Raw genomic sequence first — 13,320 nt, 5'->3', positions numbered from 1 at the left:
TTTCTGTGCAGAGCTGGAAAATTGTCTACATTGCTGAACATTGGAAGATTGTAAAAAAAAGTCATGTGGTTTGATGAGCAATGGTACACCTTTGTCTGTACTGGCGGTAGGCATACCGTCTGATGGGAGTCTCCTAATGTAATGAAACTAGCTTGCCTTGTAAAGACAATTCAAGATTCTGAAGGCAGAATCATTGTGTGAGGCATGTTCTGTTTGTATGAAACCGGTTCCCCCTGATACTGTTGGAAAGTCAACAAATATCTGAACATCGTTGCTGACCCAGTCCATCCCAATGTTGACTTTTTATATGACAGATGAAAGTTGTTTCATGGATGTCCATCTTGCAAGAATTGTTCAGCAGTGATTCAGCAAGCATGACAGCAACTTCCACCAACTTCTCTGTCCACCACAAAGCCCGGATCTGAGTCCCATTGAAAATGTATTGGACATGTGAGAAAAACAGATCAAATCTGAGCCACTTAAAGGACTGTCTAGACATATCTTATGCATAGCCTCCTCTGCTTACAAAAGACCCGAGTTTTCTAGTGAAGTTGCTACTTTTTACCTACTCACTTAAGTTCTACACAACTTTAAATTAGTATTGTGGTATATTGGGTGGCAAACCAAAATACGAAAATTCTTGATGATAACTAAAGCGTTTCTGCAGCTCTTTTGATGCTAAAACAAATTCACTTTAATTTTTATTTCGAATTCAGTATGTTTTTGTCTGTTGGCTTTTCCACAATTGAAGAAAATTGTGAACACCTGGTATGTTGTAGACGTAGATGCAATCTAACATCTTGTGGAAGCTATGCCAGACCACATATGTGCTCTAATTTTGCTAAAGAAGGTCTTACACGGTATTAAATAAAAGTTTCTAAGTGATCAGTATGTGTATGATGACTGCTGTAAACAAGGAAAATACATTATGCTTTCATTTTTGATTGTGTAACCTTATGGTAACGTTACTTCTGACATAATGCCAGACAGACAGATAGAAGATAGATTTTTTATAGCTTCTAGTGTAGTGTGTAGGTATAAAATAGATGGAAAAAAGAGGACGTGGAAGATCATGAAAGTGATGGGATGAGACCAAAGCAAGCCATTTGGCCCCAAATCCGTTATCAGAAGGCTTGTATAGCTCAGCAGAAGTCATGCTTGAATCTCTGCACTGAGCGGCTCAAAGATAGACTTAAGTTCAAGTCTAGTTTCCGACTGAAGGTACTTTTTCTAAGCCTATCTTCGACCGGTTCCCAAGTTAGTCGATCTCTAGCACGTGCAAGCGGTTTTCTCCCCGACAACTCTGGTTTTTTGTCCCGTAAACTCAAGAAAATCGACCGTAGCGCCCACTTATTTCAGAGAGTAACATACCCCGCTGGGTACCAAGAAATAGTAGTACTTGTTTTCTCTTCTCTTCATCGGTTGCCGCTTATAATCAGTGATAGTCATGGATTGGCTATCTCTGAGTGGCTAACGGTGGTGATTTAACTGCCCACTCAGTATCCAAAAATTAGACAGGGTTAAAAGTCCTCGCTTACTCCCTAGAAGGAAATAGAAGGCGTTAGCTGATTATTATTATTATTATTATTATTATTATTATTATTATTATTATTATTATTATTATTATTATTATTATAAAAGACTAAATTCTTAGTCTTTTATAATAATAATAACTGCCCACTCAGTCTCCAAAAGTTAGATAGGGCTAAATGGCCTCGCCTACTCCCGTATACGGGAATAAAAAGGCGTTAGCTGATTTTTTTTTTTTTTTTTTTTATTATAAAAGAGTAGGAAGAATAAACTCTATTGCATTACGAGATTGTTAAGCCATCCAATTAAAGGACTTTAAGCAGTTACATAAATCACCACTTTTTCTGAGCTTTTTTCCTTCAATTTTTTTTTTTTTTTTTGGTTTGGTGGTGATGAACAAGATGTTGAGGAGTATATTATCTGTTTATTTATTTATTTTACAGGGAGAATGGTGAGCGAGTGGGAATGTGGAATGGTGATCAAGCATGAGGCTTGTGGTGATAGTTGGTAGAAGCGTGACAATAATGCTGAAAAACAAAAAATAAAAGGAAGAGTTAATTAATGAATAGCCTTCTTTGACTGTTTTTCGGTGTGCATTCACTATGCATTCATTTGTCTGTATTTATTCATTATTAACGGTACATTTATTTTATTTTTAAATCCAAGATGGAACTAATACATTTGGGTTGCCGATCTCCTCATTTTCTTAAAGAGATTAACTGATGTGGGCACTGATATTGACTTCTAAGTTATGTACATACTTCTGTGTGTACATCTAAGTGCTATTTATGAAAAATATGGCCGCAGTTTCTAGGGTTATTGGTAAACTGACCACTAATATATGGAAACACTTCGTGTTAACGGGAAAGTATAATCTATGTGTATGTATTCGTTATTATTGCTATTAGAGTGTTGTAGCTGTCATCGGATTTCTATGGAGTCGCACAATTCATCGCTTAATTCTGATTTGCATGTTCTACTAGTGTGTGCAGTTATATTGTTTTCAAAAGAAAACTGGTTTCTACTGTTACATTAATTTAATACACGAGAAAAAAAAATAGTACCACGATTTTGCTGAAATTTGTAGCAGTTGAAATGGCAGCTAAGTTTTTTATATGTGATCTCCATGAAGTCCATGACTCCGTAACGGGGTGGAGGTTTCTTCAATGCAGCTCTAAGTCGATCCCCTCTGGCATTGACTGCTGGAGAGTCAATCAGCTTAGACTTGCATATGGCAATTTAGCATTGCCTATAAATGAGGCAGCTTTTAGTTCTACCCATTTTATTCAGCATATGTAAAATGGAATCCCCCCCCTCTCTCCACATACATACACACACACAACACCACAACACAACACCTTCTTTTGCATTGGTTCCTTGCATGAGAGTGAGTAATTTTTTTTTTAATCATATGTCTTGGATAATAAAAGTGGTAGGACATTTTCTTCTAGTATCTCAGGTTTTTCATCCTGAATAGCACATGCAGTTGGAAGGCATAATACACCCTCTTCACAGTGTTTGATACTTTGGCATAATCTAAACAGTCAGCCAGTTTTCTCTTCCTCTACACTTGATGGTCAGTACACAAATATACTGAACTGAGACCACAATGTGTCTTTGGGCTGCTTGGAGAGGTTCACATAGTAATAGCAATTTCTAGTATGCAGAGACAATAGAAAAACAGGTACAGAAATTTAAGGGAATCAGATTGACTGTCAGTTTTACCACAATAATAACTGAGGTAATTGAAAATCATTACTTCAAAAATGATCAAAATGAATTTTGATATACTTATTTTTATGAGTGTAGAAATATTTATTCTAATTTAAATTCACATCTGTTATCTAAGTTTTGGCTCTCTAAGTCCAAGAAGTGTGCCAAGGCTATATAAGAGAAGGATCAGGCATGTAGCTGTTGGCTTTTATTAGAATCTATAATTCTTTTCTGTTTATAGCAAACTCCAAAATAAATGAAAGCAAATTATTAACACATCTAAAACTGATTTTAAAAGGACTAAAAGTAGGAAATTTTTATAAGCATTTATGCTATATGCCCAAATCACAATTATGCTATTGGCCATAACTTTTAACCATGCGTTTCCACCTCTGTTACACTTACCTGGTTATTTTGCATCATTTATCTGTGGGAAAAAGCCAATCTCATGGTCTCTTACTTTCTTTTAATTCATGCATAGATGATTTGGTAAATATCCTCTTACCATTCCAAACCTACAATATCCAGTGGTCCTTTTTTTTATTTATTTATTTATTTTTTTTTTAAATTGCTAGAAAGTGATTTGAAGAATCTTGTCTAGATTGTATATCAGAAGGTCTCCTGGTCCTGATGACATTTCTCCAATTGTTTTAAAGGTTTGTGTCCCAGATTTGTCTCATTTCTGTGTTACCCTTTTATGTTTGTTTATTCCACTAGCATCAATTTGTGCCGCCTAGAAATTAGTCCATGTTCAACCCATTCCTAAGTGTGAAAAATCTTTACTATCAGATTACTATTCACTTCCCCTCATTCAGTTCTTTCCAGAGTAATTGAATAGATCATTAACAATCAACTTCTTTTCATAATAGCACTTTATGGTATAAACAACACCAAGAGAGATAAAAAAATAAATTAATTTATTGTACTTACTAATATTTCACTGGTTTCTACCTAGCATTTTCAGAGCACAAGTAATAACTTTGACAAGCACATAGGCACTGAACTAAATCATCAGGAAACAATTCCAATTATCAAACAGTTTGAATAATTTCTAATGATTTAGTTGAGTGTTTGTCTACTTGGCACAGTTATAATTTGTTCTCTGCAAATGCTGGGTAGAAAACTAATGAAATATTAGTAAGTTCGATAAATTAATTAATTATTTTCCTCACTTGGTGTTGTTTATTGTGTGAAGCACTATTATAAATAATCATCAACACCTAAGCCTTTCTATGTGTAATCAATCGTATGCTACCTTGAGGTTCTGAGTTAATAAACAATGACCAGTATGTATTCTGCCACTGTTGATTAACTGGGGAGCTTGTTGCTCATGAATGTCACAGAGAAGTTTGTGGAATCTCAGGTGATTGTTCTTAGAATCTCTAAGGTATTTGTCTCTTTGGCACAAAGGCCTGTTGCGTAGGTCTGTCTTCTGACCTCTGCAACTAAGTTGGTGGCTTTCTTTTTTGGATGCTGGTTGTGGGATGGCTCTTTATCCTCAAACTTTGCAATTGATGCTGATTCTGCAAGGTTTTGTTCTTTTATCTGTTGTATTCTTCCTATATATATGACCTTATCCGTTTGACTGTAAACTCAAGACACAGTTTTGCTGATGAAAATACACTGCACTCTTTTTAATTTGACAAACCTTCTCAAACCTTGTGCTGCATAAATCACTGAAACTTCCAGCATATCACTTCTAACTCTAAATTCTTCTCTCTAGATCATTCTCCAATGGAGTCTGATGACTTTGTTAATTTCATTGGTGGTAATAAAACTCAATCCTTTCTTATTTCTTGTAAAAAAAATGAACTCTTTTCTTTCAGCCTTACTTTTTTTACAATGCTGAAATCTCTGGGCAAGATGAGATTTATCTTCAGTGGATAACTGTTATCTCCAATCTTTCCTGGTATAAACATGTTATATATACTGTCTCTCAGCATCCAAAAAAAAATTAGTTTTTTCTTTTGCTCACCGTGTTACTTTTGAATAGTTATTTACAGTTTACACTAGTACAAATTGCAAAGTCATCTAATCTTTGAATACTATTCTCACATTTGTGTTGGTACCTTCAAAGCACCTAAAAATACTTGTCTTAGTACGACGTGAGCAATTAGTGATTAATGATCCACATGTTACCAGTTCACTCCACTGAAGTTTAGTTTATGCTACTTGCATTTTCTACAAGTATTTCCATGGCCACTGATAATTAGAATTGACATCAGTAATTCTCCCCCCACCCCTTTCTGAATCTGTTAAAACATGTGCAGCAGCTATTTCACACTCCATCTTTCATTCATCTTCTTTCCTCCTCAACTTTTGCCAATCCATTGTATTAATGTGCTATAGATTGAACAACCTCCTATATATAAAACTGCATATTTAATTTTTTTTTTTTTTTTTTTTTCATATAAAGATGGTAGCAGGTTTATGGAATGAACATTAACAGAACAGGTCGAAGACTGGTCTTTTGGACCAGTCTTCCTTCCTATGCATTTCATAGAGTACAATCCACAGGTCCTCAAATCCAGTATTAACACTTTTCTTCTTTCCTCCTCAACTTTTGCCAATCCATTGTACTAATGCACTATAGATTGAACAACCTCCTATGTATCAAACTGCATATTTTAATTTTTTTTTTTTTTTTCATATAAAGATAGTAGCAGGTTTATGGAATGAACATTATCAGAACAGGTTGACATTTTGTATGTTAAAGAAACTGGCTGATAGGTGAAAAAGGGGTGATATGATTGAGACATTCAAATTACTGAGTGATTTTTACAAGATTAATTCAGAGGAAATTTTTCAGAACAGGTTTGGTAGTTGTGGGAGAACAAGGGGCCGTCCATGGAAACTGAGCAAGAGTGTAGTTAGTAAAGGTGTTAGAACTAGGTTTTTTACTTGGAGAGTGGTGAATGAGTGGAATTGGTTGCCATATTCTGTTGTGGGTGCTATGACTGTGAATGATATCAAAGCAAAGTGTGATAGATACTGTGCAAATGCTGAATAGTTCTTGACATGATGTTTAGGATCTTCCTCGATGAGTCTGACTCATTGGAGTTGCCCATAATAATAATAATAATGTTTTTTTTTTTTTTTTTTTTAAATCCTTATTATCAGTAGTTGAATATTTTGACATGCAGCTTCTGTAGTGCAGTCAGAAATGATGATATCCTTTAGTTCTAGATTTGAATCCCACATAGAATGTGAGTAGCTGTTATAAACACTTTTTAAACTGAAGGCAAGTTAATCCAGAAATGGCAAAGCTTCCATTTATGGAAACTCAAGTACTTGCAAAAAAGCAAACACTAGAGAACACATACAGTAAAAAACACATACATAGGCAAAGCACATTCACCTCATGATAAGTGTATTTGGCATATAAATAACGGCCAGTCATGCTGAAGTTTTCATATATTGTATTAAATTATTATTCTATGATTGATGGCATATGTATATTATTTGAAGTCTTTTAACTTTATATTGTCTTTATATAAATAGGAATAATGAGTATAACTCATTAATTCATTCATATGTGAATATAATATGTTCTTATCTTATACTTTTTATTAAAGCTAATATTTTCAACTCCATTATTATAGAGAAACTCTCATGTTCTCTGTATTCACTACTGTAGTGGATTTGGTTACCATTCCAGCAGAGGACTGAGGCCATTTCCAGTATTTTTAACAAATATTCATATGACTGCAGGTAAGAGATACTGTGTATTTCATGTTGTTATTAGCACTGTAGTTGTAATATACTTTAACTGATACTAAAGCATATCATGCACTACTTGTTACTTCTGTAAATTTTGGTTTATTTTTTATGTTCATCTTACCCATGAAAGGTTATAAACTTACCATGCATTAGTATTCTAGGTGTATCAAGGGTAAGATAATCAAGTAGTCCTGCTCTCTCTAGATAACAAACATGGAACTCTTTCAAGCCACTTCAGGCCTCCAATAAGCAAGGTTATGGTTTTACACCTGGCACGGAAAATCATCTATCACTTGATGACATTTACAAGCATTTATGCTGCAATTGAATTCAAACCAACAGCTTGTCAATTGAAGAGTAGCATTGCTACTATCTGCTTGGCCAACCAGGCCATCAGCTTAGTTCAGGTTTGGAGTTTTTGTTATTAATACGTTTAATCAGTGATCTGTATATCTTAACTAAGACAGAAAACACGTGCACTTGAAGCAGCTCTGGTGTTCTCATAAAGTACATTATATCTTAAAAATACTATCCTATCAGGTCAGGGCTAATGTTATTGCTTTGCAGTGGTGGCCTGTGAAGTTTTAAGTGGGGGTGCTGCCTATACGAAATAATTTTAAAAAAATTATTTTTTTCCTAATCAACCAATTTATTAATAAATAAATCTACAGATTTATTTATTAATAAATTGGTTACTAATTAGGAAAAGAATAATGATTTTTTTAAATTTTGTATAGGCAGCACCCCCACTTAAAAACTTCACTGGCTGCCACTGTTGCTTTGTCTTATTTTGACCGAGTGGTAAGTTTGCAAGACACTAGTATTGATGGCACAGTAAATTTTTAGGTCAGTTCAGATTCTTAAAATTAAATGGGACTACGTTGTAGTATAAATAATGTGAATGTAATAAATAAAACTTTTATGCAGATCATTAATTGCTTTTCTGTTAGTTAAGCACTAAATGATCAAGGTTATTGGATTCACTACTCCTTAAACAGTTATGTTAATAATCCAGTGCATTGATCGAGATGAATATTATAATTTGATATTAGATTATTTGAGTTTGATATTCTCTTAGGAAAATTAAATAAACCTTTTTATCTTTAGTGAAAAAAATACCTTTAATCATAACTATAATCTAACTTACTAATTTAATTTATGAATATCTTGAAAGGATTAAAAGGGTTCTTGAAATACACTTTTTAGAGGTGTGATATTCTTAGCATTAACAGTAAGAGATATCTTTATAGGAATGTACACAGTCTTGCCATAAATACTGTTATAACACTTTTCCCCCCACCCCACCTATCCTGCCCACAGAATTGCACAAGTCTGGTTCCGTTAGTGGCACTGTGTGCAGCCAATATTCACATGTTAATCAGTAGAGAGAGTTGTCTAGCTATATGGGTTAACCATGTATTGGGGGAGATTATAAGAACTGTGTAGCTGTAATAGCACTTCACAAGGTTGGAATATATAGCCTCCTGTTATTTTCAACATGCTAAAAACAATCGGGATCAGTAGGATGTTTGTATATTGAACTATTACTGGTTATAATGATACAGAAAACGTATCTGACTGCCAAAGAACAGGTCGACCACACTGCATTAGGACTCGACAGCTTGTGAGGACTGTGAAGGCACACCTCCGCCATAATCCTGTGAGTGTACAGAAAGTGATGTTGAAGATGAACATTTCACAGAGAATGATGTCACATGTACTGATGATCTGAGGGTTAAGAGCCTATGTCATTCTACTGGATACTTCCTAACACCACAACTTATGCAGCAGAGAATGATAAAATCAAAGGCACTTCTGCAGCAATGTGCGAACAACAGACACAGAGATATCCTTTTTACAGATGAGAAGATTTCCATCATTGAAGATCTGAAGAGTCATTTAATCACCAAAATGATTGGATATATGCACCAGATGGTCGCAAGCATGTGCCATAACATCCAGGATTCAGAGAGGTCATCACCCTGCATCAGTGATGGTTTGGTGGGGGGGGGGGGGGGGATGATGTATCAGTGAATATCCAAGTTGCATTTCTGTTAGAAAGAGGTTAAAACCTCTGCCAAAGTGTATTGAGAAACTGTGCTGGAACCTGTGATACAGCTCCTGAACAACACTATCTACCCTGAAACACCTTGTTTCACGGTAGGCAGTGGACCTTCTGACAGGACTCGCCTCCTTCACACAAGGTGAGGACCACACAACAGTGGTTGGAGGCAAATGTGCCCAACCACATATATCATCACATATCTAATTGGTCATCTGAAAGTCCTGATCTGAATCTGTTGGACTTCAAATTGTAGTTGAAGCTTGAGAGTAGCCTGAAAGAAATGACACCTCAGCATTGCTAGCCTGAAGGTGGATTTGGAGCTAGCAGTGGCAGCGTTTCCATTGAATGTTGTGCACGCCACCATCAATATCTGGCCTCACAGACTCTGGGCATGCATGAAGGCAAAAGAGGGACATTTTGAACAATGAGTGCTGCTATATGCACATTATACATGTGGTTTGTATGTACTGAAAGTTGTAAATGATTTACTGATAGATCAAAGGTTTATGCACTGTTCAAGTTGTAACAATATTTATGGCTAGACTAGGTAATATGATGTATATGATATATTCAGGGAAGATAGTAAAAAAAGGGAGACTGTGCACTGCTAATGATTGCAGATGAATTGAATCTGACTAGAGTAGAGATTTAGAATTAGGTGAAATAGAGGTTTTTCAGTGCAAAATACACAGTTTGCTGCTACCAACAGGTAGATTAATCATATTGATATAAGAAGGATCGTCATCATTATGGTTGATTTCGGTTATGAAGATGCAGACTAGAAGGAGAAGAAAACATTCAAGAGGAGGAATAGTGAATTTGTAATGTTACTGATGGAAGCAGTTAAGTATATGGATATTACAGGTAGAACAGGTTGCATGCTGAACTGCAAAGTGGAAATTATGCCAAACTCAGCAGAATATCTTTAGTCCCATGGTATCAGTTACTGGATAGAGAAGATGTCAGCAATACATGGGAAGCCTTGTAAAGGTGTTAAATGGGACATTATCTGAATATATCACTACAGAAATCTGACATGAAATATGAGAAGAAATTGGTTGCACAGGCTAAATGCAACCCAAAAGAATTTTATTGTTATGCTGCAACTAAAAGAAACAATGAATGTGGAAGAATAACATTATTGTCAGAGGCAGATGATACTGTTCAAATAACAAGTGCTCACTTCATTAAGATCTATTAATCTGGTGTATATAACAAAATGTGCTGTGCATCACTATATTGGACGAAGAAATAGAAATGCATGAGCAGGAGGGTCTAGAGCTCAGGAAGGATACCACAGGTATCGAAAGAATGTATGATAATTGCATTGCATAAGGATGGCATAAAGACCGTTGGTCTAACTACTGACCCACATCAATATCTCTGGCATGGTGGTGAAGATTTTAGATAAGTTTGTAAGAACTTACATACTGAAATCGGTTGATGATAAACAAGCTATACTTTATAAGGAAGAGCATGGATTTAGTAAAGGGAGGTCATGTCTGAGCAATTTGATCTTATTTTATAATAGGTAATGTTATGGCTGATTTGGATAAAAGGAATGGATACTCTGTGATGCTGGTGGACTTTGCTAAGGCATTTTGATAGGATACTGCATGAAAGGCTGTTGCATTAATTGGAAAATATGTGATTGGAATATAAGCTTATTAGCTTGGATAAGCAGGTAGCTGATGGGTAGGTTTGAATCTGCCAGATTTAAGGTAACCAGTGGTGTGTCCAAGTGATCAGTCCTTGGCCCATTGCTGTTTATATATTAATGATATTGAGAAGGTTTAATTAGAAATCTTCAGTTGTTTGCTGATGAAGCAAAGATAGGCAGGGCCGTCAGAGATGTTACTGACATACAGCATTAAGGGTGATTTCAATAAGATAGAAATGTGGGCAAATGATAATGCCTGTCAGTTCGTAAAGTTATGCACTTTGGCACGATCTTGGAATTATGATTGTTAGAAAGTTGAAGTTTAAGGATCAGACAGCAGAAATTGCTTGAAATAGACATTAACATATAAGGATGTGGAAGTTATTTTGCCTCTTTACTAGACCATGCTATGACTGCAACTGGACTATTGGGTACAGAATTTAGTCTCCTATATTCTGAGGGTATAAAGAAGCTGTGAAAAAGGCTGCAAAGAAGAGTTACAGAGGATATTGAGATTATGGAATATCTCAATATCCTATGGATTGAGAGTATAAGGACTATATATATATATATATTGGTTGACAGGAAAAAGAGGGGGTAATGTGATAGATGTTTCTATAAACTTCTGAGACAGTCGTATAGAATATTGGTTGATGAAATGTTTCATTATGGAAGGTGGGGAGAGAACACGACGGCATTTGTGGAAGTTAAGTTTCTGTGTGTGCCATTCAGAAATGAGTGAAAACTAGATTTTTCTTGCAGAGAACTGTGAGTGAATGGAACAGTTTGCCTGTTGAAGTAGTGAGTACATCTAGTGTGAATAAGAGAAGATATGGCAGCTGGTATGGATAATATGTGGTCTCTCTTGATCTGAAGATCCTCAGTTGGTCCACACGAAATATCATTAACAAGTAAGTTAAACAGTAGAGACCAATGAACAGAACAGTGAAGCATGTCATCTTCTTTTTTTGTGACACTTCATCATATATAACTTGCTGGTATCATTCAGAAAACAGTCTTCAATCCATCCATCTAACCAATCTGTTATCTTCTGCAGCTTATGTTCAACTTGTCATGTGGCAATATATCAAATGCATAACATTCTCAGAACCAAGTTTTACTTACACCAATTATCTATGGGCATGCTAACTCAGTCAGTGCAGTAAACTGAGCTTCCTTATTTCTAATATTCCTTACATTAGTAATATACATAACAGTCCCACTCTCTTTGTGACCATTTCACCAACACCATCATTCCCTACTCTAGCTACCATACTATACCTCTCCCTTTAGTCTAATCACTCCCATTCTCCTAATCCTGACTATGATTATCATTCATATCCATCTCATCCCCACCTGTGTTCAGTCCATCATTTTGTCCTGATATAATCTCCTCTTCAACCTCATATCCATCTTCATCATGTCCTTTCCCAACCTATGTCACTGTGCTTACCTGTTTCAGTATGCTTTTGTATTCAAATTATCAGCACTAATATAATATTCCTACTTGAAGTTGTTAGTGCAGCAGTCCATTTTAGGAAGTATGAATCTGTCCTGTGATAAAAGTTATTTTGCACAAGTGGGCAAAAAGAAATTCCAGAATCTAATTTTTGAAAAAAAAAAATAAAAAAACTAGCATAACAGAGCAAGAGTGTATATATATATATATATATATATATATAAAACCTGATTTAATTAATTAATTAATAAAAACTTGCTCTTTCATATAATAACTAAACTTATGTGAAAGTTGTTGACTGAGTGGTTAGTGTATATACTATCTAACAGGCTGCAGGTTCCAATTTGACCATGGGCATGGATGTTTGTGATTATCTTTAGAAGGGAGATGAATTTCATCACTTACTGGTCTTCATTGGAGGCCTGATTTAACTTGTTTACATTTAGTTTCTGAAACAGGGCTTCCAGATTATGTAAAAATAATAAATAAAAATACTATATATATATATATATATATATATATATACACACACTATCTACCAATAATTGTCCAGACACTTTAGCAATTTACAGTTGATACCAGCAGGCAAACCCCTAATGTCGGGTATGTCCACCTTTGGTTTTGATCATCTCTTGCACCCTTTGAGGGAGACTTTTCACCAATGTGTGACAGGCATCGAGTGAAATTTCTCTGTTCCTCCACCAAAGCAGCACTGATTTCATCGACAGACCGAGGATGTGCTGCTCTGAACCTCAATCACCGCTCCAGTTCGTCAATTCATTTCACATGTGTTTGATAGAGTCGAGGTCAGGACTGTGCAGGCCAGGCAGTCGTTTAGCACCCATCTCTTCATACCATTCCATAACAGCTGCAACTTTGTGGCATGGGGCATTGTCGTTTTGATAGTAACATGGGTCCATTTCATAAAACTCCACAGCGTTGACAGTGCCTAATTATCCAAAATATCAAGGTACTAAGCTGCCTTCATGGAACCACGGGCATTGACCAGTGGTCCCACTCCAACCCAGCTGAATGCACCCCACATTACTACTCCTCCACCACCAAACTTTACTGTGAGTATAGCACACTGTGGTAACAAGCATTCACCAGGCTGCTTCCACATCCTGCTATTAGACTGGAAACAGGTGAACCTTGATTTATCACTCCAGAGTA

General features: G+C 35.7%; 1 protein-coding gene across 1 annotated transcript in view; it reads left to right on the top strand.

Moving 5' to 3' along the window:
* Positions 1-1,993: 1,993 nt before the first annotated feature.
* Dbct (Dihydrolipoamide branched chain transacylase E2) overlaps positions 1,994-13,320 on the top strand; it is a 101,794-nt gene continuing 90,467 nt past the window's right edge. The window contains exons 1-2 of the mRNA XM_090416208.1: positions 1,994-2,411; positions 6,846-6,954. Coding sequence (XP_090272334.1) covers positions 2,319-2,411; positions 6,846-6,954 — 202 coding nt within the window. The 5' untranslated portion in view covers positions 1,994-2,318. The remainder of the gene's footprint in view (positions 2,412-6,845; positions 6,955-13,320) is intronic.

Source organism: Typopeltis vanoorti, chromosome 3, assembly GCF_054136105.1.
Source record: "Typopeltis vanoorti isolate ZY-2024b chromosome 3, IOZ_Tvanoo_1.0, whole genome shotgun sequence".
NCBI classification, from domain to species: Eukaryota; Metazoa; Arthropoda; class Arachnida; order Uropygi; family Thelyphonidae; genus Typopeltis; species Typopeltis vanoorti.
Note: the sequence above shows the minus strand (reverse complement) of the source record. Positions and strands in the feature narration are given on the sequence as shown.